The 27,687-nt window shown below is 50.4% G+C and overlaps 2 protein-coding genes across 3 annotated transcripts in view; one reads left to right on the top strand and one right to left on the bottom strand.

Annotated features, from left to right (window-relative positions):
* Positions 1–25,144, bottom strand: part of Ankrd27 (ankyrin repeat domain 27) — a 31,026-nt gene extending 5,882 nt beyond the window's left edge. For both annotated transcript variants that reach the window (XM_090321895.1, XM_090321896.1), the window contains exons 1-24: positions 25,015–25,144; positions 21,368–21,497; positions 20,472–20,582; positions 19,419–19,575; positions 18,198–18,352; positions 17,003–17,062; positions 16,863–16,916; positions 16,717–16,782; positions 15,463–15,539; positions 13,822–13,943; positions 12,760–12,838; positions 12,303–12,435; positions 11,030–11,122; positions 10,237–10,364; positions 9,563–9,645; positions 7,792–7,907; positions 6,903–6,995; positions 6,392–6,589; positions 5,205–5,264; positions 4,648–4,767; positions 4,170–4,214; positions 2,989–3,111; positions 1,100–1,297; positions 496–615 (exon numbers count right to left, since the gene is read on the bottom strand). In XM_090321895.1, the coding sequence (XP_090178021.1) occupies positions 496–615; positions 1,100–1,297; positions 2,989–3,111; positions 4,170–4,214; positions 4,648–4,767; positions 5,205–5,264; positions 6,392–6,589; positions 6,903–6,995; positions 7,792–7,907; positions 9,563–9,645; positions 10,237–10,364; positions 11,030–11,122; positions 12,303–12,435; positions 12,760–12,838; positions 13,822–13,943; positions 15,463–15,539; positions 16,717–16,782; positions 16,863–16,916; positions 17,003–17,062; positions 18,198–18,352; positions 19,419–19,575; positions 20,472–20,582; positions 21,368–21,469 (2,493 nt within the window). In that variant the 5' untranslated portion in view covers positions 21,470–21,497; positions 25,015–25,144. The remainder of the gene's footprint in view (positions 1–495; positions 616–1,099; positions 1,298–2,988; positions 3,112–4,169; positions 4,215–4,647; positions 4,768–5,204; positions 5,265–6,391; positions 6,590–6,902; positions 6,996–7,791; positions 7,908–9,562; positions 9,646–10,236; positions 10,365–11,029; positions 11,123–12,302; positions 12,436–12,759; positions 12,839–13,821; positions 13,944–15,462; positions 15,540–16,716; positions 16,783–16,862; positions 16,917–17,002; positions 17,063–18,197; positions 18,353–19,418; positions 19,576–20,471; positions 20,583–21,367; positions 21,498–25,014) is intronic.
* A 1,132-nt stretch (positions 25,145–26,276) lies between these two features.
* Rgs9bp (regulator of G protein signaling 9 binding protein) lies at positions 26,277–27,073 on the top strand. Its single transcript, XM_090322577.1, has one exon. The coding sequence runs from the start codon at positions 26,360–26,362 to the stop codon at positions 27,071–27,073; it is 714 nt and encodes a 237-aa protein (XP_090178703.1). The 5' UTR covers positions 26,277–26,359.
* Positions 27,074–27,687: the final 614 nt, after the last annotated feature.

The raw sequence follows: 27,687 nt of genomic DNA, 5'->3' as shown, positions 1-27,687 counted from the left end.
CCCCCGTTTTTTTTTTACTTAAGGTTAGCCCCTGTACCATTGGAGCCACAGCTCCACTTCCCACTTTTTGCTGGTTCACTGGAGTTAAGAGTCTCACAGACTTTTTTTGCCTGCTCTGGCTTTGAACCGTGATCCTTAGATCTCAGCACTCCAGAGTATAGACATTTGTTTTTAAGTCCACTCTAGCATGTCCCATAACGCTGTGAGGTGTGAGTGAGTGGGTTTTTCCCCGTTTCCTCTGATGCTCTGTTCTGCCATTGATCTTGTGGGAAGAGGCGAGTGGCAGGAGGCCATGGTAAGTAACGACTCCACTCCTGCTAGGCAAGGCAAAGCCTGGGTCCAGCGTCCTGTGGATGCCTCTGCATCACATGGACACAGTGGCGCTGGCCCTGGCTGTCACAGAGCCACACATAAGCGCAGGTGCATGCTCCCCTGACAGGTGAGTGGTGGGCAGGCCAGGTACAGGGAAAATGGCAGAGTGACAGAGGCTCTTACCTGTAGCAGGAGTGCTGCGACTTCGTGGTGTCCCTCAGAGCAGGCGCAGATCAGGGGCGTGTTCCCACTCAGGTCCTTTTGGTCAGGTCTCACATGTGAGTCCAGCAAACACTTCACCACCTACTCCAGAAAAGCATTTCAACTCTCATGAAAATCCTCTACCCGGGCGCAGTGGCTCACCCCGTCATCCCAGCTATTCAGGAGGCTGAGATCTGAGGATCCGGGTTCAAGCCAGCCTGGGTAGGAAAGTGGGACTCTTATGTTCAATTAGCCAGGAAAAAGCCAGAAGTGGAGCTGCAGCTCAAGTGTTAAAGCACCAGCCTTGAGCAAAAAAGCTCACAGACAGAACCCAGGCTCTGAGTTCAAGCCTCAGGACTGGCACAGAAAGGGGGTGAGGGGGACACCATTTGGCACAGGCCAAGAGTAGTGACAAATCTAATACCTGGGTACCAGAGCTAGCTCTCACTAGGGTCAGGATTAGAACTCATGGCTTTGTGCCACTTGGGCTGAAAGGGGGTAGAAAGGAGTTTCTCCAGGCCTGGGGACCGGAGCTTGGGGTCTGCCTGGTGCCTGTCGTCTGGAATGGCCATGTCAGAAGCCGTACCTCAAAGTGGCCTTTCCGGCAGGCCAGGTGGAGCGGTGTAGCTTGCGCCACGTCTTGCACACTTGGGCTGGCACCATGTTTCAGCAGCAGGGGGACGAGGTCGGCCCGGCCGTGAAGGGCAGCCACGTGCAGGGGGGAGGCACCGTCCAGATTGCTTACATTCACCCCCAGCCCACTGGCAGGAAGCCCGGCCAGCTTCTAGTAAAGGCAAAGGATAGGAGATTCTTTAGGGTTCCAGAAACCCACCTGAAAATGGATGCCTTGTGCCCTGGAGTCCAGAATCCCACTGCACTGATAAGATTCCTACACTTTCAGCCCTGTGTAACACATCAAAAGATTCATTTCTGGGCTGGGAATGTGGCTCAGTGGTAGAGTGCTTGCCTAGCATGCATGAAGCCCTGGGTTCCATTTCTAGGTATCATATACACAGAAAAAGCCAGAAGTGGTGTTGTGGCTCAAGTGGTAGAGCCCTCGCCTTGAACAGAAGAAGCTCCACGACAATGCCTAGACCCTGAGTTCAAGCCTCAGGACTGGAAAAGAGAAATAAAAAGATTCATTTCTCTTTTTGGTGTTTTGGGGGTTTATTTTGTGCCAGTGGTTCATTGGAGATAAGAGTCTCACAGAGTTTCCTGCCATGCTGGCTTTGAACTGTGATCATCAGATCTCAGCCTCTTAAGCAGTTAGGATTATAGGCATGAGCCACTGGTGCCAGGTTTTAATTTCAGTTTTCATTTATTCATCTTTTTTTTTTTTTTTTGCCAGTCCTGGGTCTTAAACTTAGGGCCTGAGCACTGTCCTTGGGCTTTCACAAGGCTAATGCTCTACCATTTGAGCCTCAGCATCATTTCTGGCTTTTTCTGAGTATGTGGTACCAAAGAATCGAACCCAGGGTTTTGTGCATGTTAGGTAGGCATTCTACCACTAGGCCTAACTTCGGTTTTTAATAAAGCAAGCTCACAAAAATGAGCTCCTTCCCCTCCATGCCAGGCAACTCAATGGTGAAAGAAAAGTGTGTGGCTACCCCAGAGAGAAACCAAAATACTGCATCTCACTCGCAATACAGAAAGTAAAAGGTGTGTATAGGAGCTATTGCTCACACCTGTAATCTGAGCTACTCAGGAGGGCCAAGATCTGAAGATTGTGGTTCAAAGCTAGCCGAGGCAGGGAAGTCTGTGACACGTTTTATCTCCAATGAACCAGCAATAAGCCCAAAGTGGTGGTTCAAATGGTAAAGCACCAGCCTGGAGCAGAAAAAAAACTCAGCAACAGTGTGAGGCCCTGAGTTCAAACCCCAGGACTTGCACATTTAAAAAAGAAAGAAAGAAAGAAAACTGGGCCGGGAGTTTGGCCTAGTGGTAGAGTGCTTGCCTAGCATGCACGAAGACCCGGGTTCGATTCCTCGGTACCACATACATAGAAAAAAACAGAAATGGTACTGTGGCTCACGTGGCAGAGTGCTAGCCTTGAGGAAAAAGCACAAGGGCAGTGCTCAGGCCCTGAGTTCATGTCCCAGGACTGGCAAAAAACAAAAACCAACAACCTAGGAAGGACCCAAATGAAGAGAATGGGCCTTCAGAACATGCCCTTTGGGGCCTATATTTATGACTACATTTTTGCCCAGGCTAGTCTTGAACCACAATCCAATTCCGCCCCCAAAGGAGCTGAGATTACAGGTGTGAGCCAATGTGGACACTGAGCCAGGCAGACAAAGGCCCCTCCCTGGGCGCCATGCAGCAGGCAGCCAGCTCAACCCCCCCTCCTGCACTGGTGTCTACAGCTCTGGAGATCCCAGCACGTGGGTCCATTTACCCACAGACACTCGGTCATCCCTGGCTGAGAGGCAGAGGTGAGGGGCTCCCCCTCCTCCCGAGGACAGAGCAAGAGCAAACCTTTTGAGCTGGAGCACACTTGGGGCACTGGCACAAGGGGTGGCAGAATTCCACACCTGCCACACACACGGTATCATCTGCTTCATCCAGGTCATCCTCGGCCCACTCCAAAAGGTAGCGGACCTGGTGGCGGGCAATAAAAAGAGACAAGAGGGCCAGGAGTTTGGCCTAGTGGTAGAGTGCTTGCCTAGCATGCACAAAGACCTAGGTTCAATTCCTCGGTACCACATACATAGAAAAATGCCAGAAATGGTGCTGTGGCTCAAGTGGTAGAGCACCAGCCCTGAGAAAGCCCAAAGTCTGTGCTCAGGCCCTGAGTTCAAGCCCCAGGACTGGCAAAAAAAAAAAAAAAGAGACAGGAACTAAAGGCTATCCTGAACCACACGGGCATGCATACACTGGCATGTGCACTCACGTGCAGATGTGCTCACCCACCTGCGTGTAGACACACGCATGCACACACACAAAACTGCTGCAAATCAATCTACACATCCCTGTTGAGCCACCAAAGAAATTGAGACATGGCTTCCGAGAGGAGACTCCAGGGTTCCCCGTGCTGGGGCCTTCTATGTCCTCGATGCCTGTGGACACATGCGAGGGTCCACCTACCTGGGTCACAGCTCACATGAAGCCTTTCCCTCTGTCTCAAAAAACGCAGCGGTGGTAGGCACCAATGGCTTCTTCCACCGGTCATCTTACCTACTCAGGAGGCTGAGATCAGAGGCTCATGGTTTGAAGCCAACCGGGGCAGGAAAGTCCCTGAGACTTACTTCCAGTAAACTACCCCCAGAAGCCAGAAGTAGAGCTGTTGATCAAGTGGAAGAAGTGGGGGTGGGGGGGAGCTCAGGGACAATGCTCTGGCCCTGAATTCAAGGCCTAAGACTGGCACATGCACACACACACACAAACACACACAAGTAGAAAGAAGCCTTGCACTTGTGGCTCACACCTGTGACCTCTACCACTTGAACCACACCACGCCTGCTTTTTGGTAAATGGAAATAAGAGTCTCATGGACTTGGCTAGCCACACTGGCTTCAAAGCATGATCCTCCAGATCTCAGCCTCCTGTGAATTAGGATTACATGTGTGAGTCATAGGCGGCTGGCAGGGGACAAGACCCTGGATGTAACTGTTTTACTCTGAGAGCAAACTTTAGGCATCTCATGTCCCAAAACTCACCATTTCTAGATCTCCATCTGCAACAGCTCTTAATAGTTTTTCTACCTTAATGAAAGGGGGAAAAAAGAATGTCAGGGAAAGATTTTAATAAACTAATAGAAGTCACATAAATTTTCTGAAATCTTAGCAGCCTCTAGCTGAAGACCTGGATGGGTAAGTTGGATTTGTGTTTTTGTTTGCTCGGTTCCAGTACTGGGACTTGCACTCAGTGCCTCATGTTCTCATTTGGCTTTTTCACTCAATGCTAGACTCTACCACCTGAGCCACACCACCTTTCTGCTGGTTCATTGGAGATTGAGAATCTCACGAACTTTCTTGCCCAGGTTGGTTTTGAACCATGATTTTCGGATCTCAGCCTCCTGAGTGGCTGTGATTACAGGTGTGAGCCACCATCACCCTAGCCTGGTTTCAGCTCGTTAAGTGACCACCATGACACCAGACCTGAGTCCTCTTCACTATCTCCCAGCTGGAGGCTCACCTCTCTGAAGTCCTTCTTGGCCTCTTCTTGCCGAGAGCTCACCAATGAAGAGGAGAAGCTAGAGGTGGACGAGTCCTGGCTGACGGAGTCCATGGAGCGCTGAGGCGACTGGATGGGGACCTCAGAGGAACAAGAGATATGGGGCTGGAGTTGGAGATGTGGCTCCAAAGTTGGTAGAGCACTAGCAAGGAGTAAAACTGTCAGGTACCGAGTTCAAGTCTCAGTCTTGGAACAACAAAAGGAGCCAGGTACTCGTAGCTCAAGCCTGTAACCCTAGCTACTCGGAAGGCTGAGATCTAAGGACCATGGTACAAAGCCATCCTGGGTAGGAAAGTCCATGAGCCTCTTATCTCCAATGAATCACCAGAAAACCGGACGTGGTGCTGTAGCCCTGAGTGGTAGAGCTCTAGCCTTGGTACATTAGGACAGTGCCCAGGCCCTGAGTTCAAACCCCATGACTGATTTTACAAAAAGAGTCATATGACACAACAACTTGTGAGGCCATGAGACGAGGCCTGGGGCACCCCTTTCAGCAGGCAGCTCAGCAAAGGACTCACCTCACCAAGCGGGGGCCTCCTTTCCGAGGGCAGATGATGGGCTTGCATTACAGACAGGATCTAGAAGGCAAAGGGGGTAGAGAATGCATTGGGCAGAAGCCCCACTGCCTGCCTGCCCCACAGAAAATAGTGCTGAGAGAGTCCCAAGGACCTCGGTCAGATGCAAAAGCCAAGACCCAGAGTGAGTGGGAAGCCACTGGGGCACACAGCAGAGAACCTGGCTCCTCCTCTGCCACCGTCTTCCTGTCCAATGCAGAGTCTGCTTTTCCTGGGAAGACCTCAAAGACTCTATCCTGCCTGCACTGGTGCTCATGCCCTCATCCTACTCGGCTCAAAATCAGCCCAGGTAGAAAATTCTGAGATTCTTTTTCTTTTTGTGGGGCTGGTCCTGAAGCTTGAACTCGGGGCCTGGGTGTTGCCCCTGAGCTTTCTTTTTGCCAGTTCTGGGGCTTGAACTCAGGGCCTAAGCACTGTCCTTGGGCTTTCTTAAGGCTAGAGCTCTATCACTTGAGTCATAGCACCATTTCTGGCTCTTTCCTATGTATGTGATACTGAGGATTGAACCTGGGTCTTTGTGCATGCTAGGCAAGCACTCTACCACCAGGCCAGCCCTAACCTAGAGCTTTCTTGCTCAAGGCTAGCACTCTACCACTCTGAATCACAGCTCCACTTTCAGCTTTTTTTGCTGGATCATTGGAGATAAAGAGTCTCACAGACTTTCCCACCCAACTGGCTTTGAACTGTGATCCTCAGATCTCAGAAACCCGGAGTAGCTAGGATGACAGAAATGAGCCACTGGCACCCAGCTAAAACTCAAAATTCTTTTTGTTGTTGTTGTCGGTCATAGGACTTGAACTCTGGAGCTCTTTAGCTCAAGGCTCCCACCCTACCCCGCTGAGCCACAGTGCCACTAACTAAAACTCAAAATTCTTCCCTCCAATGGACTACTAAAAAGCCAAAGTCAGATGTGGCTGAAGTGGTAGCAAAAAGAGACAGTTTAGGCCTTGAGCTCAAGTCCCAGTAATGCTACAAAATCTGAATACACATTCACATAAAGCTGTAGTCATATTGAAAATCACTAAGTGAATCACTAAGCCAGGAATGGTGAGGTCACATTCTGATTTGTGTTGATCTCTAGCGCCTGCGTGACGCTGGCTTGTCCCTGTAACTGCTTCGTGGCTGGCTACCTTCGCGTTGAGTGCGCACTGCAGCGGTGTTTCCTTCATTCTGTTCTGGACGCCGGTGGGAGCGCCGTTCTGCAGGAGCGTCTCGATGATGCCTTGGTAGCCCCAGCGCGCGGCGATGTGGAGAGGTGTGTCTCCTTTCTCGTTGCTGATGTCCAGTCGGCACGAATGCGCCTCATAGTACACCAGCGCCTTCACACACTGCACAGCAAGGGGACAAAATGGCCGGGTGTGTGGGGGCGCTCATGGGGGTGTACACTTGTAACCCCACGTACTCAGGAGGCAGAAATCTGAGGACCATGGCTCGAAGCCAGCTCCAGTAGCAACGTCCATGAGACTCTTAGCTCCCATGAACAAGCAAAAACCCTAAGGTGGAGGGAGGGATGGCGCAAGTGGTAGAGCATGTGACTTAAGTGAAAAAGCCAAGGGACAGCATCCAGGCTGGGACTGGCAGTCCCAGGACTGGTGGCAGCAGATAGAAGGCTCCGACCTCCCTCTCCAGGAAGTCACGTACGTCCTCGTGGCCGTGGGTGCAGGCCAGGTGGAGTGGGGTGTGGCCGTTGTTGTCCTGGATATCGGCACTGGCTTTGTAGTGAAGCAACAGGAGCTTTGGGGGACAAAAGACATCAGCTGAACCCCAGCAACGGTAGCTTGCCCTGACCCGAGCTCAGGCCCCATTACAGAGAAAAGTAACTATTATTATATTTTATATATTGTTATACATTCATATAACATTCACAGATTAGTGATATATTCTACATTTATATAATGTTAACAGACTTATAAGTTTAGAGCTATATTAATACATTACTTTATGTTTACATAAAATATTAAAATATCACGTGTTGCATATTTATATGTTCATATAGCATGTTATATAATTATATAATACATTATACACCTATATATTCTATATTTATATATAAAATATACTAATGTATATTATGATACATATTATATGTTAGATGTAGTAATGTATTTTGTTATTACTATTATTAATATTACACAAAGCTAGCTTCAGGCTCCATGTATCAGAAATGCAAGTGAATTTTGGGTTTGGAATTGGGTCCTATCCCCAACACAATGCATTATATACATTAAATTCCAAAATCCGAAAGGATCTGAAATTGAAAACACTTGGCAGAGGACATTACTTGGCCTGTACTATTACTACAATAATGCTACCCTCTCGCCCTGCCACCAGGCTTTAGAGACCTTGAAGGCAAGCATATAGAGCGCCGCCCTTCCCCTGTCACCCCAGGACCATGGCCCAGCGGGGCTGGACAGGCCCCCACCGCCCTGCAAGGACAGAGAAACCCAGCTCTGGCAGTGAGCCACCGGGACTCTCGAGTCACCTTGCCAATCTGAGCTCCTGTGAGCACCACGCCAGCCCCACCACTCACCGTCACGCTCTGATAGCCCTTCTGACAGGCCAGATGCAGCGGGGTGGCACCATGGTAGTCAGTGGCGTTCACTGCCGCACCCTTGGACACCAGCAGGTCAATGAGAGAGGCCTGTCCTGTAGAACAGAGGGACGTAAGGCCCAGGGAAGGAAAGAGAGGGGCACGTGCTCAGCCTCTCAGACCTGGCCAGGACACCTGCTAGCAAGAGCTAAGCTAAGAAAGACTCCCAGGACAATAAAAAAATGTATGGAGAGAAAGAGAAAGAGAGAGAGAGAGAGAGAGAGAGAGAGAGAGAGAGAGAGAGAGAGAGAGAGAGAGAGAGAGAGAGAGAGAGACACACAGAGAGACACACACACCCAGGGGTCACGCCTGTAACCCCAGCTACTGGAGCAGTGTTGGGGTGTTAGGATTTGTTCTTCACACATGCTGGGTAAGTGCCCTGCTACTTAGCTACTTCCCAGCCTTGTATTTTTCTCCCTTCAGAGTCTACTTTTTCCACGCACCAGTGGCTCATGCCTGTCATCCTAGCAACTCAGGAGCTTGAGATCTGGAGGATAGTGGTTCTAAGCCAGGTGGGGTCAAGAAGTTCTTGAGACTCTTATCTCCAATTGCCTTAAGCAAAATAAGCTCAGGGACAGCTCCCAGATCCTGAGCTCAAGCCCCAGAGCCAGCATGAACACATACAAACATGCATGCACACACACGCATGCACATGCACATACATCTAAATTTTTCTTTTTTTCCCTCCAGTCCTGGGGCTTGAACTCAGGGCCTGGACACTATCCTTGAGCTTTCTCAAAGCTAGTCCTCTACCAGTTGAACCACAGCACCATTTCCAGCTTTTTCTGTATATGGGGTACTGAAGAATCAAACCCAGGGCTTCGTGCATGCTTACACAAGTACTTTATCACTAGGCCATGCTCCCAGCTCCTTTTTTTTTTTTGGTCAGTTCTAGGACTTGAATCCAGAACTTAGATACTGTCTCTGAGCTTTTTTTTGCTCAAGCTAGCACTCTACCAACTTGAGCCACAATACCACTTCTGGCCTTTCCTGTTTATATGGTATTGAGGGCTTCATGTATGCTAGGCAAGCACTACTCTACCACTAAGACACATTCCCATCCTAAAATTTTCTTTCTTTTTTGTTTGGTAGGTCATGGAGCTTGAACTCTGGGCCTGGGCGCTGTCCCTGAACTCTTCAGTTCAAGGCTGGTGCTCTACCACTTGAGCGACAGCGCCACTTCTGGTCTTCGGGTAGGTTAATTGGAGATAAGAGTCTCACAGACTTTCCTTCCCAGCCTGGCTTTGAACCGTGATTCTCAGATCTCAGCCTCCTGAGTAGCTAGGATTACAGGCGGGAGCCACGGGTGCCTGGCAAATTTTTCATTTTTTGGATACAGTTTTACTATGTTGCCCAGGCTGTCTTTGAACTTGTTCCCTTCCTGTCTCAGGATCCCAAATAGCTGGGATGACAGATAAACACTGTATGACCCCTGGCTCCAAATGGTTTTCTAAAGGCAAGTGAGACCTGCCTTGCTAAGCTGGGCCTCCAGCCCTTCAGGCACAGGCTCTAGGCAGCGAGAACCATGCAGGTAGTCCTCCAGGCCGGGAAGGGGCGCTGTGGCCAGCAAGGTCCGGGGCCATTTTTACCATCCTCTTTCCAGGCCTGTGGGGTGGCCCCAGGACACAGCACCTGCTGCATCACCATCAGCTGAACCTCCCCTGGATCCCTGGGTTCGAGAACCCACAGGATTCCAGCCACGGCCACCTACCACACAGAGCAGCCATGTGGAGAGGTGTGTAGCCTCTGTCATCTCTGGAGAACGGAGTGACAATGGAGGGATCATTCATCCTGCTGTAATCAGAGACAGAAGATACCGCAATGAATCCTGGGAGATATGGTGGAGGCTCTCCCATGGCCGGGACAGACAAGCTGAAGTTTGGGACCACACACCAACCACACATGAGATGCCACACACATGGCTCTTCCGCACTGTCTCCAGTGTGACTGGAAGAAACTTGATATCTCCCATTCTAAAGCCAGCTTCCACAGGCTGGGAAGGTCCTAGAGCAGCCACCCTTCCCTGGACAGACACCACCAATTGCTGGTGAAGGTGGAAGAAGGCAGGAGGTGGTAAGAATAAAGAAGAAAGCCTCTGTCCCTAGGGCATGGAACACCAACAATGGAATCTCCTTCTCCTTTGTTCTTTCTGGTGCCAGACCTGGGGCTTGAACGCAGGACCTAAGTGCTATCTCTGATCTTTTTCACTCAAGGCTGGTGCTCTACCACTTGAGCCACAACTCCACTTCTGACATTTTGGCTGGTTAATTAAAGAGACACCTCCTGGGCATTCCTGCCCAAGCTTGGTTACTCAGATCTCAGCCTCCGTGAGTATGTGGGATTATGGGCGTGAGGCACGGTGCCCATCTTCCAGCACCCTCTTACCCAGACACGAGCTTCTCGCAGTCATCACAGAAACACAGCGGGTGGCACATTTTCTGGATGACATCCTTGTCACAGTCCTGTTGGCTCAGAAGCTTTTCCACTTCCTTCTGGTTACCCGATGCGATGTGCTGAAAGCCACAACCCAAGAACTCCCTGTCAGTCATCTCGAAAGCCACCAACCCTGTTTAGACTATGTGTGGGGGAGCATACGTGCATTTGCACATGCTGGCAGTGGGGCTTGAACTCGGGTCCTGTGTGCCATCTCTTAGTTTTGTACTGAAGGCTAGCGATCTACCCCGTGAATCACAGCTTTACTTTCTCGATTTTTAACTCCACTTTCTGTGTGTGCATGTGTGTTCTGGGGCCTGAACTCTGTGCCTGGGCACTGACCCTGAGCTCTTCAGCTCAAGGCTAGTGTTCTACCACTTGAGCCACAGTGTCACATCTGGTTTTCTGGTGGCTCACTGGAGATAAGGGTCTCATGGACTTTTCTGCCCAGGCTGCCTCTGAACCATGATCCTTAGATCTTAGCCTCCTGAGTAGCTAAGAGGACAGGCGTGAACCACTGGCACCTGGCTTTTACCACTTTTTTGCTCAAGGCCACAGCTCCACTTCCAGCTTTTTTGCTGGCTCACTGGAAATAAGTATGGTATGGACTTCCTTCTAGAGCTGGCTTTGAACCGAAATCCTCAGATCTCAGCCTCTTTAGTAGCTGGGATGATAGCTGTGAGCCACCAGCACCCCATTATTTTTCCTTTTTTGAAGACACTGAAAGATGGCCCCTGGGTCTTACCTTAAATAGGCAGTCAATAGGAGTAGAAGCCATCTGAGACAGGAAGTTCATTCTCTGCTTAAGGAACAGTCTGTCCCCTAATCCTTCAGACTCCTACAGGAAACACAAACAACCCATGATCACAGGCTGACTGAGCTGCCAGCACAGATGCCCAGGCCCAGATGCACCCCCCAATCTTGTAGCTGGAGGCAGGACAGGTGGGCCCTCTCACCAACCCTGGTCAGCACACTGAGAGCTCATAACAGATGCATCTTGGGAAGGGGGCAGGGCCACAGGAAGCTGGGAACCAATCAGTCGGGGCAGTGGCTTTGTGGGTGTGGAATCTGTCACCTCCAAGTGTGGAATGTCCCATCCCCATGCCATTAGCCTCTAGATGGACATCTGGACCCCACAGGCCCTCCACATACCACTGGCCTGGTCTGTGCTAGTGCCCACACAGCCCTCCCATGCTGTGCTAAACGGGGGTTCTGCTATACACAGGAAGCCATCTAATAGGCTGGAGTCTGCACCACAGTGCCCAGTGGGAAGACAGGGAACAAACTTGTGAAAAGATCAGGCACTGTAAGTAGCACCAGTCTTGAGTGAATAAGTGAGGTGTCGGGGCCGGGAGTTTGGCCTAGTGGTAGAGTGCTTGCCTAGCATGCACGAAGACCCGGGTTCAATTCCTTGGTACCATATACATAGAAAAAAGCCAGAAGTGGTGCTGAGGCTCAAGTGGTAGAGCTCTAGCCTTGAGAAAGTCCAAGGACAGTGCTCAGGCCCTGAGCTCAAGCCCAGGACTGGAAAAAATAAATAAAATAAAATAAAAATAGGTGAAGTGTCACCACCCAGGCCCTGAGTTCAAGCATCACAACTGACAAAAAAAAATTAAAATTAAAACTAAAAAAATCTTTTAGGTACTACCTAGGGACCAAAGTCCAGGAAGACAGTTCAAATTCCTGGGTGAGCACTGGTGGCTCACGCCTGTCATCCTAGCTACTCAGGAGGCTGAGATTTGAGGATCATGTTTCAAAGCAAATTCTGGCAGAAAAGTCCATAGGACACTTCTCTTCAATGAACCAGTAAAAAGTCAGAAGTGCAGCTGTGGCTCAAGTGGTCGGGTACCAGCCTTGTGTGAAAAAATTCAGTTCCCAAGCTCTGAGATCTCATTCTTGGGGCAGGTAGGGGAGTGACATATGATGTAAGTGCTCTCTTACCTATAACGAGCCCTAGAGGCCCATTCGTGATGCTAAGAAACCCCTAAAACACAAGTGGGGTGGGAGGGAGGGCTTACAGGTGGCTTTGCAGACAGGCTCCCTTGGCGGATATAATGGATTGCAGCTTCAATGGAGGTCAAGCAGTATCCCAATTCATCTTTTGCTGAGCTGCAGAAGCGGAAGCTTTTCATGTAACTCAAATTTGCCATCCTGACCAAAAAAATAAGGAAACCATTTTACTGTCTCAAAATGTGACGCAGCCACACACCAGTGGCTCACATCTATCATCCTAGCTACTCAGGAGGCTAAGACCTGGAGGATCATAGTTCAAATCCATCCTTGGCAGGAAAGTCCATGAGACTCTTATTTCTATGAACCACCAAAAAGCCAGAAGTGGAACTGTGGTTCAAGTGATAGAGCCCTAGCCTTGAGCAAAAAGAATGCCAGGAACAGTACCCATGACCTCAGTTCAAGCCCCAGGACACACACACACACACCCACGCACTCTACAACAACAACACAAAAAAGAGTTACCAATTAGGGATTTCTGTTTTCACAAGCAAATACAATAGGACTGATAGAAGATCATCTGCACACATGGTTTCCAAGTTAACTGCAAAGGGAGAAAACAAAGTTCAACGCCAGCATGTGCCTGAAACAGAACCATACGCTCCAGCGAGCTTGGACAATGAGAGAGACTTAATCCCACAGTTTACTTTGAGGTCTCTAAATCACATTCCAGATTCAATGGGATAAACATACACAGTATTAGCTGGGCCTGTTGGCTCATGTGTTTAATCCTAGCTTCTCAAGAGGCTGAGATCTGAGGGTCCCAGTTTGCAGGAAAGTTTGTGAGACTCTTGTCTCTACTAAAACAGCCAAAAAGCCAGAAGTAGAAGTGTGACTCAAGTAGTAGAGCACTAGCCCCAAGAAAAAAAAAAAAAAAAAACGCTCAGGGACAGTGACAGGCCCTAAGTTCAAGCCCCAAGACTGGCACACACACACAAAAAAACACACAGCAATGCCAGGCACTGGTAGTTCACACCTACAATCCTAGCTACTCAAGAAGCTGAGATGTGAGGATCATGGAAAATCCATGAGATTTTATCTCCATTCAAATAGCCAAAAAGCTGGAATTGGAAGTCTGACTCAAGTGTTAGACCACCAGCCTTAAGCAAAAAGCTAAATAAGATTGTGAAGCCCTCAATTAAGTTCTAGTTTGACATGCATACATTAAAAAAAACCAAAACTGGGGGGATGGGGAAGCAGGAATGTGCCCTAGCAGTACAGTGCTTCCCTAGCATACACAAAGCCCTTGGTTCAATTCCTAGGTACCACATACACAGAAAGAGCCAGAAATGGTGCTGTGGCTCAAATGGTAGAGTTCTAGTCTTGAGAAAGCTCAAGGACAGTGCTCAGGCTCCAAGACTGATCAAAAGAAATTTTCAAGTAAACAGGTGAGCACTGCTGCTTCTCAGTATTCTACAGATCGAGCCTAAGCTAGCTCCTTCAAGATGCTCAGGGCAGCAGGCCCTCTGACAGGGGTGTGGATGGTGACCCTCCCCACCCCGCCCCACGCCTTCCCCAGGCATGCACCTCTGTGGCTGGGAGACTGTGTGATGAGCTGTATCACCTTCCTCAGGCAAAGGAGCTTCTGCTGCGGAGAGGTGCATTTGTTCAGCTGGGCCAGCTCTCTTTTTGCACGAGGGATGTTGAAGCTGTGAAATCATTAGAAGATGCAACTGTAACCAACGTGGAAGAGCCACTTCCTGTCACAAGAGCAAACCTCACCTCCCCGTATCCATTAGTTCCAGTCCTCAGTAATGACTGAGAAGTGACTTTGGGTCAGAGGCCAAACAGAATGGATTTAAATCCTACTCAGGACAGGTGTAGTGGTTCACGCCTATAATCCCAGCTACTCAGGAACCTGTGATCTGAGGGGGTCACAATTCAAAACCAAACTGGGCAAGAAAATCCATGAGACTCTTACTTCCGATGAACCACCAAAAAGGCAGAAGTGGAGCTGTGGCTCAAGTCGTAAAGCACTAACCTTGGGCAAAAAAGGTCAGAGAAGGCACCCAGGTCCTGAATTCAAGCCCCAGCCAGTACCAGCACCAAAAGCTAACAAATCAACCCCATCCCATTCAGGGTTCTCTGGTGGCTCAAGCGGTAGAGTGACCATCTTCAGCAAAAAAAGCTAAGCAAGATTGTGAGGCTCTGAGTTCCAGTCCCGGTCCAGCACACACCCATAAAAATCAAACATAAACCAGATGCAAAAGCTTATCCTATACTCCTAGCTACTCAGGAGGCTGAGGTCTGAGGATTGCAGTTCAAAGCCAGCCTCGGCACATGAGACTCATCTTCAATGAACCACCAGAAAACTGGAAGTGGCCCTGTGGCTCAAACGGTAGGGCAGTAGCCTTGAGCTGAGCGCCCAGGGCCAGAGTTCGAGTCCCACATCAAAAAAAAAAAATCCAACATAAAACAGAGTTAGGGGAACAGCCCAACGAACAGATGAACCCTGTTGCACGGGGCAGTGTCCCTGAGGGTTTTCTCACAAAGCTATTAATCTGCCACTTGAGCCACAAGCTCCACCTGTGGCTTCTTGGTTCACTGGACATAACAGTCTCGCAGTCTGTGTTGGGCTAGTTTCCAACTGAGATCCTCAGCTTTCTGGGAAGCTAGGGTGACATGTTTGAGCAACTGGTACCCAGAAACTTCTTTTTTTTTTTGCATTCTCATGTAATTTAAGATAACTCAGGTCAAATTAACTCATACCAGGTCATCCTAGCTACTCAGAGGCTGAGATCTGAGGATCACAGCTTGAAGCCAGCCAGGGTAGAACGGTCTGTGAGATGCTTATCTCCAATGAAACCACCAGAAAACCAGAAGTGGAGCTGTGACTCAAAGTGGTAGAATAAAAGAGCTCAGGGACAGAGTTTAGGCCCTGAGACCAAGCCCCATGACTGACAAAAATTAACTCAGAAATAGGTTCTTCCATGGCAGAATTCCCTTCTGTTGGGGAGTGAGTCCTTCATGGAGCCAGGAATACAAGCCCCTGTTGCTGTGAGTTCTAATCCAGGTGGCGGTCAGCATCAGCCTTCTGTGGCTGCACATGGGGTGAGTGCTGACCCCATCAACTCAGAGTGGCCATTGCCACTGACAGAGCCGCTTATGGAGGAGACTGTACCCCATGTCTAGGGGTCCCTGGCCAGGTGGGGCAGTATCAACACTTACCTGAACTCAGGTTTTACACCGAGATCTTTCTGCTGAAGATCTTGAAGGCTTCTTGTGATTTTGTTAAAGGCAGCATCCTAAAGACAGATTTGAAAAGGAAGCTTCAAATTTCTTTTAAATTGTGGTGCTGGTCCTAGAGCTTGAACTCAGGGCCTGGGCTCTGTTCCTAAGCGTGTTTTACTAAGGGCTGGTAGGTCTCTACCACTTGAGCCATGGCTCCATTTCTGACTCTTTGGTGTTTCAGAGAAGAGGAGTCTCAGGGAGCTGGGTGCCAGTGGCTCACGCCTGTAATCCTAGCTACTCAGAAGTCTGAGGATTGCTGTCCAAGGCTAGCCCAGATGGGAAAGTCTGTGAAACTCTTATCTCCAATCAATCACAGAAAAAGCAAGAAGCGATGCTGCAGCTAAAGTGGTAGAGACCTAGCCTTGAGCAAAAATAAGCTCAAGAGGGCTGAGAATGTGACTTAATGGTAGAGTTCTTGCCAAGCATACACAAAGCTCTGGGTTCAATTCCTCAGTACCACATACCCAAAAAAGCCAGAAGTGTTGCTGTGACTCAAGTGGTAGAGTGCCAGCCCGGAACAGAAAGGCTCAAGGACAATGTTCAGGCTCTTAGTTCAAGCCCCAAGACTGGCAAAATAAAAGTCTCATGGACTTTCCTGTCCAGGCTGACTTTGAACTGCCATCCTCAAAGCTCAACCTACTGAATAACTAAAACTACAGGTGTGAGTCACAGGTGCCGGACTAGTTTTTTTTTTCAGTCCTGGGGCTTGAACTCCAGGCCGCCTGTGCATTATCCAAGCTCCACTACTTTGAGCAACAGCATCACTTTTAGTTTCTTTTTATTTTGTGGATCATGGGGTCTGAACTCTGGGCCTGGACACTGTCTCTGAGCTCTTTGGCTCAAAGCTACCATCTTACTCCTGGAGGCACAGCCCCACTTCCCATTTTCTTAAGGTTAACTGAAGAGTCACCTTCTTTAGTGCCTGGGCTGGCTTTGAACTTCGACCCTCAGATCTCAGCCTCCTGAGTAGCCAGGATTACAGGCCTGAGCCATCATGCCCGGCTATCACTTCTAACTTATAGGTGGTTCATTGGAGCTAAGAGTTGCACAAACTTTCCTTCCTAGGCTGCCTTCGAACCAGAATCCCCCAAGATCAGTCTCCTGAGTAGCTAGGATAACAGATGTGAGACATTGGCATGCAGTTAGATTTCTTAAAGAGCAGAGGGCACAAGGGAAGGACCTGCAGCCTACCTCACTTGCTTCCATGGTCCCCACGGACTTAAAGATGCGATCATAAGTAGCATGGTGCACGTACATCTGGAAAAGCAAGGAGCCAGCTTAGGGTGGGTACAGCAACAGAGGATCCCCCCTGCCCCTGCTCAGCCCCTTCTCCTCACCTCTACTGCCTGCTTCATCAGATTCATCTGGGCCTCCTGTTTCGCAAGAACCTTCTAGAAGGCAAAAACAGTGCAGCTAGAGGGCTACAATCTGCATACTAGCCAACTACAGGTCTAGCTTTGAAAGTCCTGCCACTTACCAAATGAGAGTCTCTCAGAAGCTGCTGGAGGCATTTGATGTACAGAGCATTCACTGAGTCCTGTGTGCACATGTGTGGGAGAGAGATCCTCTTAGAACCGGAAACCATGACATAAAAGCCTAACTGCATAACACATCCTGAGACAAGAAAATCCTCAACAGCTCTGCCTCCTGGATGACAAGCCTGAAGAGGCAATGCAAGCTTTTTCAAGCCAATTGTGTGTGTGTGTGTGCCGGTACTGGGGTTTGAACTCCAGGCCTGGGTGCTGTCCCTGAGTGCTTGTGCTCAGGGCTAGCACTCTGTCACTTGAGCCACAACTCTACATCTGGCTTTTTTGGTAACTTATTAGACAGAAAGAGTCTTATGGTCTTTCCTGCCCAGCCTGGCTTTGAACTGTGATCCTCAGATCTCAGCTTCCTAAGTGGCTAGGATGACACACGTGAGCCGCTGGCACCCAGCTTGCCTGATTTTTTTTTTTCATTCAATGCGGACATTCTACCATTTGCACCACATCTCCATTTTTGGCTTTTTGCTGGCTAGATGGGGATAGGAGTCTCACAGACCTTTCTGCCTGAGGCTGGTTTTGAACTGTGACCATCAGATGCCAGCCTCCTGAGTAGCTAGGAAGACACCTGTACCTGGCTCCAAACTATTTTTTTTTTAACTCAGTTGTCAACATCTTAACGTGTACACGCATTACAAATCTCTCTCTTCTGCTAACATAGCTGACAGTAAACACTCTCTGGGTGCTGGTGGTGCATACCTGTAATCCCAGCTACTCAGGAGACTGAGATCTGAGGATCACAGTTCAAAACCAGCCAGGAGAGTCTGTGAGACTATCTCCAATGAATTGAGAATAAGTTGGAAGTGGAGTTGTGGCTGAAGCGGGAGAGTGCTAGCCTTGAGCAGAAAAGTTCAGAGTCAGCTCATAAGCCCTGAGTTCAAGCCCTAGAATCGGGACAAAAACAAAACAAACAAGAAAGGAAAAGAAAACCAAGTGTTTCAACACTCACATTTCCACTTCTCCAAGCTTCTCAAGTCTTGGTAGTGGCTGATGCCACTGTTAGACTTGGAATCATGTAAACACCACACTAGGGGAAGGAGTGGGCATAGCCAGGAAACCAGAAGAAAGGCGTCTGGGCTCTAAGGCTAAGACAGGGTCACCAGGCAGAGAGAGAAAGATGCGGCCACTGACTATGAGGTGACGCAGGCTCTTTCTGTCACAGTCCCGGGATGTCCGGTGGAAGGAGGCGATGTTCTTGTCAAACCTCTCAGAGTGTCTTCCCAAAAATTCTCTCACATCTTCAATGGTTTTCAGGAAAAATGGATCTGAGGGCACTGAAGGCTCTTCTAAACAAAAGAAGAAATAGCTGGGCGCTGTTGCTCACACCTCTTATCCCAGCTACTCAAGAGGCTGAGATCTGAGAATCACCGTTCAAAGCCAGCCTAGGAGACTTACTTCCAATAAACCACCAGAAAACCAAAACTGGTACTGTGGCTCAGAGTGGTAGTGCACTAGCCTGAGCAGAGAAAGCTCAGGGACAGTGCTTAAGTTCAAGTCCCACAACCAGGAAAAACAAAACAGAAACAAAGGGACGGGCTAGCTGAGGCCTGCCACACTGACCCAGTGGGAAACACTCACACACACCCAAATAAAAGAGATCCAGAGAGAAAGTTAAGACTCTATACATCTCAGGGATAGACATTCACACCACAGATTAATCCCAGATATGGTGACATGGAATTGTCTAATACGTAACTGGGACAAAAGTGAACGCAACACACCTCCAATTCACTTTTCCTTCGCAAGAGATGACTTTAAGGACTAGAACGAATTATCATGAGAGTTTTACCATGCTATGCTCCATATGTGTGTGTGTATCCTGGTGATTATAGTCAGGGCCTGCCACTGTCCTCGAACTTTTGTTTTTTTGCCAGTCCTGGGCTTGAGCTCAGGGCCTGATCACTGTCCTTGGACTTTCTCAAGGCTAGAGCTCTACCACTTGAGCCTCAACACCACTTCCGGCTTTTTTTTCTATGTATGTGGGACAGAGGAATTGAACCTGGGTCTTCATGCATGCTAGGCAAGCTCTATACCACTAGGCCAAACTCCCGGCCCCTGTCCTCAAACTTTGTCAATTGTAGGGCCTGGGCATTGCCTCTGAGCTCTTTCACTCAAGTCTAACTCTCTACCACCGTAAGCCATAGCTTCAATTCCAGTTTTCTGGTGGTTCAATAGCGATAAGAGTCTCACAAGACTTTCCTACCTGGGCTGGCTTCAAACCTTAATCCTCAGACCTCAGCCCCCTGAGTAGCTGGGATTATAGGCATGTGCTACCAGTGCCTGACTTAATTGCGTCTTTCAACATCTGTGGGTATGTGTGTCCAATCTGTCAACATGCTTCTCCCCAAGTACCTGTTCTCTCGCTCTTCTCCAAAGGATGGGCTATGCACAGGATGCTGAAACTTTCTTCTTTTTCATTGTAAAAAGTCTCTTCAAAGAGGATGGGCACAGAAAGGAGGCAAGTAAACTCAGTTCCTAGTTGAATCCTATTTCCTTGTATAAAGACATCCTGGAATAGAGACAGCAATTTAAAAAAAAAAAATGGCAAAAAAGAAAAAAAAAAGTTAATAGTTGGCCAATCTGGGAAAGAGTACAAGAGTATTTTCAGTGTTCTTTGGACTTTACTTAGCTGTCTGTGGTGGGGAAATGAAATTAATTCAAAATGTGCATGCATGCTGCGTGCCGGTGTGTATAATTGGAGAGTTCTGCTCTTACTAAGTAGCCTAGGTTGGACTGGAACTTTTGATCCACATGTGCACGTGCCTCAGCTTCCCCAATGCTGGGATTACAGGTATGCATTACCGTGCCCAGCCAGAGTTTTGTTTTGTCGGTCAGGGGACTTGAACTCTGGGCCCAGGGCTCTGTCCCTGAGCTCTTCAGCTTCAAGCTACCGCCCTACCCCATGAGCCACAGCACCACTTCCAGTTTTCTGGTGGTTAAGTGGAGATAAGCGTCTCATAGACTTTAATGCTCAGGCTAGCTTTGAACCGTGACCTTCAGATCTCAGCCTCCTGAGTAGCTAGGATTACAGGCATGAGCCACCCTGCCCGGCTGAGCCAGAGTTTTGAACAAAACAAAATACCCAGGAAACTGCCTCAGCACCTCAACCTGAGAGGAATCTCATAGAACAGGATTGTCATGACTCCCAAAACCTGAGGGGAAGAGCCCCCCAACTGAAGGAGTGGCATGCCCTCCCCCCAGCCTCCAAGACTCACTGGTACCACAGCCTTCTTTCCTCTGAAACTCTACTCCACTGACAGTGTATCCATCTACCCCTAGTCCATCTCCACAGATGCTGCGTGCCGGGCACAGCTGGCTTATTTAAGCACAGTGTTCATGGAAGGGACAGAAAACTAGATTCTCAACTCCCCCCAATACCTAGGGAGCCTCCCAAGAAATGAATACCTTTCCATCGAAGGTCTGAAAATGTCCTTCCACTGGTATCAAAAGATAGGACTCGAACTGATACGTAGACGGCAGGTTGTTAGACAGGCTCCCTTTGCAGGGCACTAAGACCTAGAGAGGATAAGAAAGGGTGAGAGCACTGGAGAGGAGAGTCCTGGGAAGTTGGGGCAGCCCAGGAGCGTCTCCAAGATGGCTGGGCTGTGTCACTCCTGGCTGGAATGGATGGCATAGATGCAACTGGCTGTTCTCCAAGAGGTGGCTATGGCTGCCAGCTGGGTGTATTTGTTATGGAGGTGGCACAACAGAAGCAGGCAGACCGAGGGTGAAGAAAACAGCTCCTTGTTCCTCTTGACTTGTAGGCTGGTGGGCTCCGCAGGTACTTTCTCAGTGTGCCCCATAGCTAGTACTAAGCACCCCTCTCCTTGCCACATGCCCCCTCACCTTGCAGTCTGAGTGGATTGAAGTAATGGGAGACATACAGGGAGGGAAAAAAATCACGTGGGGCTAAAACACCAGGGGCTCACACCTGTGTGTAATCCCAATCACTCAAGACGCTGAGACCTGAGAATCAGAGTCAGTGTGCACAGGAAAATCCATGAGACTCGTATTTCCAATAAACCACCCAAAAAAAGTCAGAGGTGGCGCTGTGGCCCCAAGTGGTAGAACATCAGTTTTGAGCAAAAAAAAAAAAAAAAACCACAGGACAGAATGTAAGGCCATGGGTTCCAGCCCATGCGTACACACACACACACCCTACCCAAGCTGGGAAGGGAACTAGGAGACAAGATTACACTCTGGCTGTGGTCTCAGGGGGTTTCCTGGAAGAAGCAGCTGCTCATCTACTATGATCTGAGTACCTACACCTAGAGGGCGGTCCCGAGCGTCAGTGCACGTACCACGCCATGGATCTGGGCCACCTTGCTGCACAAGTCAGGCCGTGCCTTCTGAAGAGTCATGTAAAAAGGATTTTTCAGGATATCTTCATCATACAGAGCCATATGGACTTCCCAGGGGTCAGAGAGTCTCCTGGAACAAGGGACAAGAAAACCATGAATCACCTTCAGGTTTGGGCGGTTTGTTTTAGTGTCCATCCTGGAGTGTGAACTCAAGACTGGATGAGTTTGTGCTCATGGGTGGCACTCTACTACTTGAGCCACAGCTCTACTTCTGGCTTTTTGGTGGTTCATTGGAGATAAGAGTCTCATAGGCTTTCCCGCGTGGGCTGGCTTTGAATGGAGATCCTCAGATCCCAGCATCCTGAGTAGCGAAGATGACAGGGATGAGCCACCGGCACTGTAACATTAGCTTTTTTTCTTTTTCTTTTTTTTCCAGGTCTTGGGCTTGAGCTCAGGGCCTGAGCACTGTCCTTGGGTTTTCTCAAGGCTACAGCTCTACCTCTTGAACCTCAGCACCACTTCCGGCTTTTTTCTAGTAACATTATCTTTTATATGGTCAATCGTGGGACTTGAACTTTGGGCCTGGGCACTGTCCCTGAGCTCTTCAGCTCAAGGCTACCACCCTAACCCTTGAGCTACAGTACCACTTCTGGTTTTCTGGTGGTTAATTGGAGCCTCACTGTCTTTAGTGCTTGGGCTGATTTTTGAACTGCAATCCTCAGATCTCAAGTCTCCTGAACAGCTAGGATTACAGGCATGAGCCACTGTGCCAGGCTAATATTAGTTCTTAAAGCCTCAGGCTGAGATCTGAGGATCATGGTTCAAAGCCAGCCCAAGCAGAAAAGCCCATGAGAACTCTAATGAACAAAGAAAGAAAGAAAGAAAGAAAGAAAGAAAGAAAGAAAGAAAGAAAGAAAGAAAGAAAGAGGAAAGAAAGAAGAAAAGAAAGAGAGCTGGAAGTGGAGCTATGGCTCAAGTGGTAGAGTGCTAGCCTTGAGCAGAAAAGCTCAGGGAGGGTACCCAGGCCCTGATCAGAAATACATACATACACACACTTGCAAAAAAAAAAAAAAAAGTTTCATGTAATGTCTTGCTCAGGCTGGCTTCCACTAATCTCCATGGGGACAGATTCAAAGTCAGCTCAGGGAAGATAAATCTAAGAGATGTTTGTTGCTGTTGTTGATCCTGGGGCTTGAACTCAGGGCCTGGGGGCTGTCCCTGAGCTTTCGTGCTCAAAGCTAGTGCTCTACTGCCTGAGCCACCCCCAGGTCTTTGTGGTTAATGGGAGCTAGGGTCTCACAGCCTTTTCCGCCCAGGCTGGCTTTAAACTGCCATCCTCAGATCTCAGTCTCCTGAGTAGATAGGATTACAGGAGTGAGCCACTGCACCCAGCTATTCATCTATTTTTAATACCAACAGAAGCAACTCAGTGATGTAATATATTCTTTATACTCACTGTATCTTCTGGCCTGTAACATTTGTAGATCTGGTCCATATCTTTTTTTGTCTTAAAGCTCCCCATTAAAGCCCTCAGCCTTGCATCTGACTCACGAGCACTGGATGAAATGCTCATTGGGGTGGATAAGAGAGGAAGCCTGGGCTCCAGAAGGGTTCGTCTCTTTCACAGTGGCTCCCAGTGTCCCTTATCTATATCACAGTTGGTGAAGGGCTAGATGCAAGCAGTAACCACACAGGTATAAAGGCAAAAAGCCCCCAAACAAATAGGATATGCAGAGCTGCCCAAATGCAGTGGCCCCTCAAACATGCAGGGGCAAGAGAGGGAAAGCAGGAGCTGCTGGCTCACGCCTGTCATCCTAGCTACTCAAGAGGCTGAGATCTGAGGACTGTGGGTCAAAGCCAGCCCAGGCAGGAAAGCCCTTTCTTTGAGTGACAGTGCTCAGGCTCTGAGTTCAAGGCCCTCGTACTACACACACACGGACACAAACACCAAGAGTACAAGCAATGTCAGGATAAACCATACCCTTTAAACTAAATTTCTTTTTGTCAGTCATGGGGCTTGAACTTAGGACCTGGGTGCTATTCTTGAACTTTTTCACTCAAGGCCATCACTCCACCACATTAAGCCACAGTGCCCACTTCCAGTTTTCTGCTGGTTCATAGGAGATAGGAGTGTCATAGACTTTCCTGCCCCTACTGGTTTTGAAACAAGATCCTTAGATCTCAGCCTCCTCAGTAGCTAGGATAACATGAGTGAGCATCCAGCTAAACTCTTTCTAGGTCTGGTCCTATGATCATGTGGTCACATTTCCCTGGAATGTCTATGACAAGGCAAAGTTACTGGACACCAGCCTAATGCCAATGACTAATGAGCAGGAAGAGTCCCAACAGGGGAGATGCCAAAAAAATACTAAACAGCATAAAAACACATCAATAAATAAAGATCTGGCGGCTTGCCTGTCCAAAAAGCAAACAGAGGTACAAGACACAGAGAAAACTTGACCTTAGCCTGGTGCTGGTGGTTCACTCCTGTAATCCTATTCAGGAGACTGGAATTTGAAGATCCAGGAACTCCTATTCACAATACCCCTACTTGAAAAACAACAACAACAAAAAGCCAAAGTGGAGCTGTGGCTCAAGTGACAGAGGTGCTAACCTTCAGTTTAAAAAAAAAAAAAAAAAAAAAAAAAAGCTCAGGGCCAGGTGTGGTGGCTCACCCCTGAAATCCTAGCTACTCGGGAGGCTGAGATCTGAGGCTCAAGGTTCAAAGCCAGCCTGGGCACAAAAGTCCATGAGACTCTTATCTCCAATTAACTACCAGAAAACCGGAAGTGGCACTGTGACTCAAGTGGTAGGGCCATAGCCTTGAGCTGAAGAGCTTAGGGACAGTGCCCAGGCCCAGAGATCAAACCCCACACAACCGACAGGACAGACACACACCACATACAGCTAGTCATCAGCTAGTGTACTTAATTAAGGCCACGTGTGAGGGTTTGCTATTTAGTCAAACCAAGGGCATCAACATGATTAGCCAATCCCAGCTGCCGGGCCTTCCCACAGCCCCTTCAATCTGGCCACTGATCCCCCAGTGTCTTCACCATCCTGCTCCCCATCACCACCCAGCAAGCATCTGTCTCTTGACTCCAGGGGTTCACAGCCTGGCTCCCATGCCAGCTGGGAAGGTCCTCTTACAAAATAGGAGCCACACAGATGCAGGGCGCTGAACATTTTGGGGGAGGAGGGGGGGAAGAAGGGCTTAAAGGAGTTTTCCAGCCCACAAAAAGACACGCGGGTTGGCAGAGACCCCACCACGCCACCACCAACCTGCACCCACACAACCTGTCCCCCACGTCAACTCGCCTCAGAGGCGAGTTCAAGGCCACCCCCCCCCAACAACTGTCCTAAGTGCAAACTACACTCCCCACACCCCAAAACACACACAGCCGGACCCGGGTCCTGACATCCCGAGGACCCCCGAGGACACTTCGGGCACAGTGGAAAGAGCGGCACCCCGCGTTGCACCGGATGGGGTGGCGAGGGGTACGGGGGTGAGGGGGTCCAGGCCCCCCCCCCTCCCGCTCCCGGGAGCCAGCCCCTCCCCCCTCGGCTCCCCGGCCTCGCCCGGCCTCGGGCCGCCCCGAGCCGCCGCCGTCCCGAGCGAAGGGGGACGCGGGCGGGAAGACACTCACTTCACAGGCTACATAGTTTTACTCCGGGTTTCCTCAGCACCTTCCGAGGGGGAGGGAGTGGGGGTCCCGGCTGGGACCGCAGCGCCCACCACCCGGGAGCAGCGACTCCCAATCCCACCCACCCCTTTTACTCCGCCGTTGGGTGGAGCCGCGCCGCTCAAGCTCCCCAGATGGTCCAATGAGCAAGCAGCCTGTTCTAGAGTGACAGGGACGCGGAGCAATCCTCGCATTCGGCTCCCCGCAGGAGGTGGGGCTCAGCCGACTCCCCAGACGCTTCCTACTCAGGCTTAGCTCCGCCCACTCGCGCCGACTGCGCTTGCTCGGAGGGGCTGGGGGGGCGTGGCCTCGCCGGGCTGACCCTCCTAGGGGCGGGGTTTCCAGCACGGATGCGGGAGTTGGAAAAACCTGGGCCAAGTTAGACCCGCGAGCGACCCACCCGGGAACGGCGCGCCCCTCCGTGCTGGCCTTGCAGGGACGAAGACGTCCGGCCCTACGAGATACGCCACTTGGTGGGGGCCGGCAGTATCAGGGTCCCTGGGGGTTCGAAACCGCCGCTCTCCCCCCCCTCGTTTGCAAAGACTCCGCGCGGGCTAAACTTTTCCTTTTAACCTGATCATTCGTTTCCTTGTATGCAAAACTCGGGAAAGGCTGTACCTGCGCGGACGTCGCCCTCTCCAGAATATTATAACAGAGTGTGACACTCGCCGTGAGCTAAACTTTCTTTTTTGTTGTTCTTTTAAGAGAAAAGAAAAAAAAATCGGAGCCTTAGTTGCAAAAACAAGGAAAAGAGGCTGTGCGTGCCTCAGAGCTCCTTCTAGAACATTGTCACGCAGGGAGATTAGAGAAACGCACACGTGACTCCTCCGCCCTCCCTCCTCCCCCCACCCCTCACCCCGGTCCACCTCGGGGGGTGGAACGGATGGGAGTGGGCGGGTCCTGGGTAACTCGACCCCCCCCCCCCCGCCCCTGGCTGGGGCTGAGGCGCTGCGCTCCGCGGGGCGGCCCGCTAACCACCCCTTCCCAGGGCTGGGTCCGGGAGGAAGGATGGGTCCTGCAGCCCGGGCTTCCCCGGGAGACGCGGTGAAGTCAGCGGGGTGACTGGGATCCTGTCTGGGCGAGGATGGATGAGCCGGTGAGAGGCAGCTAAGGGGACTCCGGGGAGTCCCCTCCAAATCTCTCCATCCCCCGATTCCCAGGGACGGCTTCTACCAAGGCACCCGAGCGAGTGGGACCGGGGGGAGGGGGGCATGAGGAAGCGATCGGATCGCCCAGCCTGAGGCTGGCATCGAACCGACATCCTGAGTTGCTGAAGGAGGGGTGGGCGTGTGGCCCGGAGCGCCCCGAGATGGCCAGGGAAGAATGCAAGGCGCTCCTGGGTGCGCTCAACAAAACCACCGCCTGTTACCACCATCTGGTGCTGACGATGGGCGGCTCGGCCGATTCTCAGAACCTCCGGGAAGCGTTGCAGAAAACGCGCCAAAAAGCACGGGAATTGGCGGTGGTCACCGGAGCTCGATTGACGGTGGTTCTACGGGACCGGAGCCTGGTCGCCGACGAGCGTGCCGAGTTCGAACGACTCTGGGTGGCTTTCTCCGGCTGTTTGGATCTGTTGGAAGCCGACATGCAGCGCGCCCTGGCGCTGGGCGCCGCCTTCCCCTTGCACGAGCCCCGGCGGCCGCTGGTGCGCACCGGCGTGGCGGGCGGCTCGTCCGCCGTGGCCGCGCGCGCCCTGAGCGCACGCAGCCTGCGCCACGAGGCCGAAGGGGACTTGGATGTCGTGGATCTGCCCCAGTTGGAGCGAGAGATCCTCCAGGTGAGCGAGATGATCGACGACATGGAAATGAAAGTGAACGTCCCCCGATGGACGGTGCAAGCTCGCCAAACGGCAGGCGCCGAGCTCCTGTCCAGTGCCAGCGCCGGCGCTTCCTCGACCGGTGGCATGTCTATACAAGAACGATCCGGACCGTGCGACCCCAGCAAAGCCCTGGCTGCCACCGTCTTCAGCGCCGTGTTGCTGGTGGCCGTGGCCCTAGCCTTGTGTGTGGCGAAGTTGAGCTGACCCATACCCGGAGGTGGCCAGCCACGCGCTTCTCCCCAGGGATTCATTCACTGGGGAGGCGGGAGGGGTCTGGCTTGTTCAGGGTGGGAGCTGAACTCTGGGTGGGTGGGTGGGTGGGTGGGGGTAGGAAACAAACCTTGTGCGCATGTGCATTTCAAAGCACATCTTCTGTCTAGAGAAAGAGTTAATTTCCGGGCAGTCAAGGTATGATGGCTAAGATCTCTGGAGCTCTGGCTCCTATTGATAGAAAATGGTCCCCAGTGGTCCTTCCGGCTCCCTCTGAGTTATGGAATTAACGTGTGTGCTACTGGGGTATCTTTATATGGTGTTGCGCAATTGGTACCCCCACCCCTTTCTCCTCACCCCTGCTTATGTCTCCAGCATTTGAGAGGGAGGTGGAGGTGAAATGAAATTAGAAATGTTACTCCTTGTGGGTGATTGGTTTGGCTTGCTGGAGACTGGAATTGCAATTGGATGTAATCCTTTGGGGCTTACATTTAAGAAGAGTGCAGTTAAGAGATTTCCACCCAGTCTTTTTTTTTGTTTTTGTTTTTTGTCAAAGGTGAAAATTATTGCCACTTCTGGGCAGAGTTGAAGTCATTAATCACTGGACG

Source organism: Megascapheus bottae, chromosome 31, assembly GCF_031878675.1.
Source record: "Megascapheus bottae isolate mThoBot1 chromosome 31, mThoBot2.hap1, whole genome shotgun sequence".
NCBI lineage: Eukaryota > Metazoa > Chordata > Mammalia > Rodentia > Geomyidae > Megascapheus > Megascapheus bottae.
Note: the sequence above shows the minus strand (reverse complement) of the source record. Positions and strands in the feature narration are given on the sequence as shown.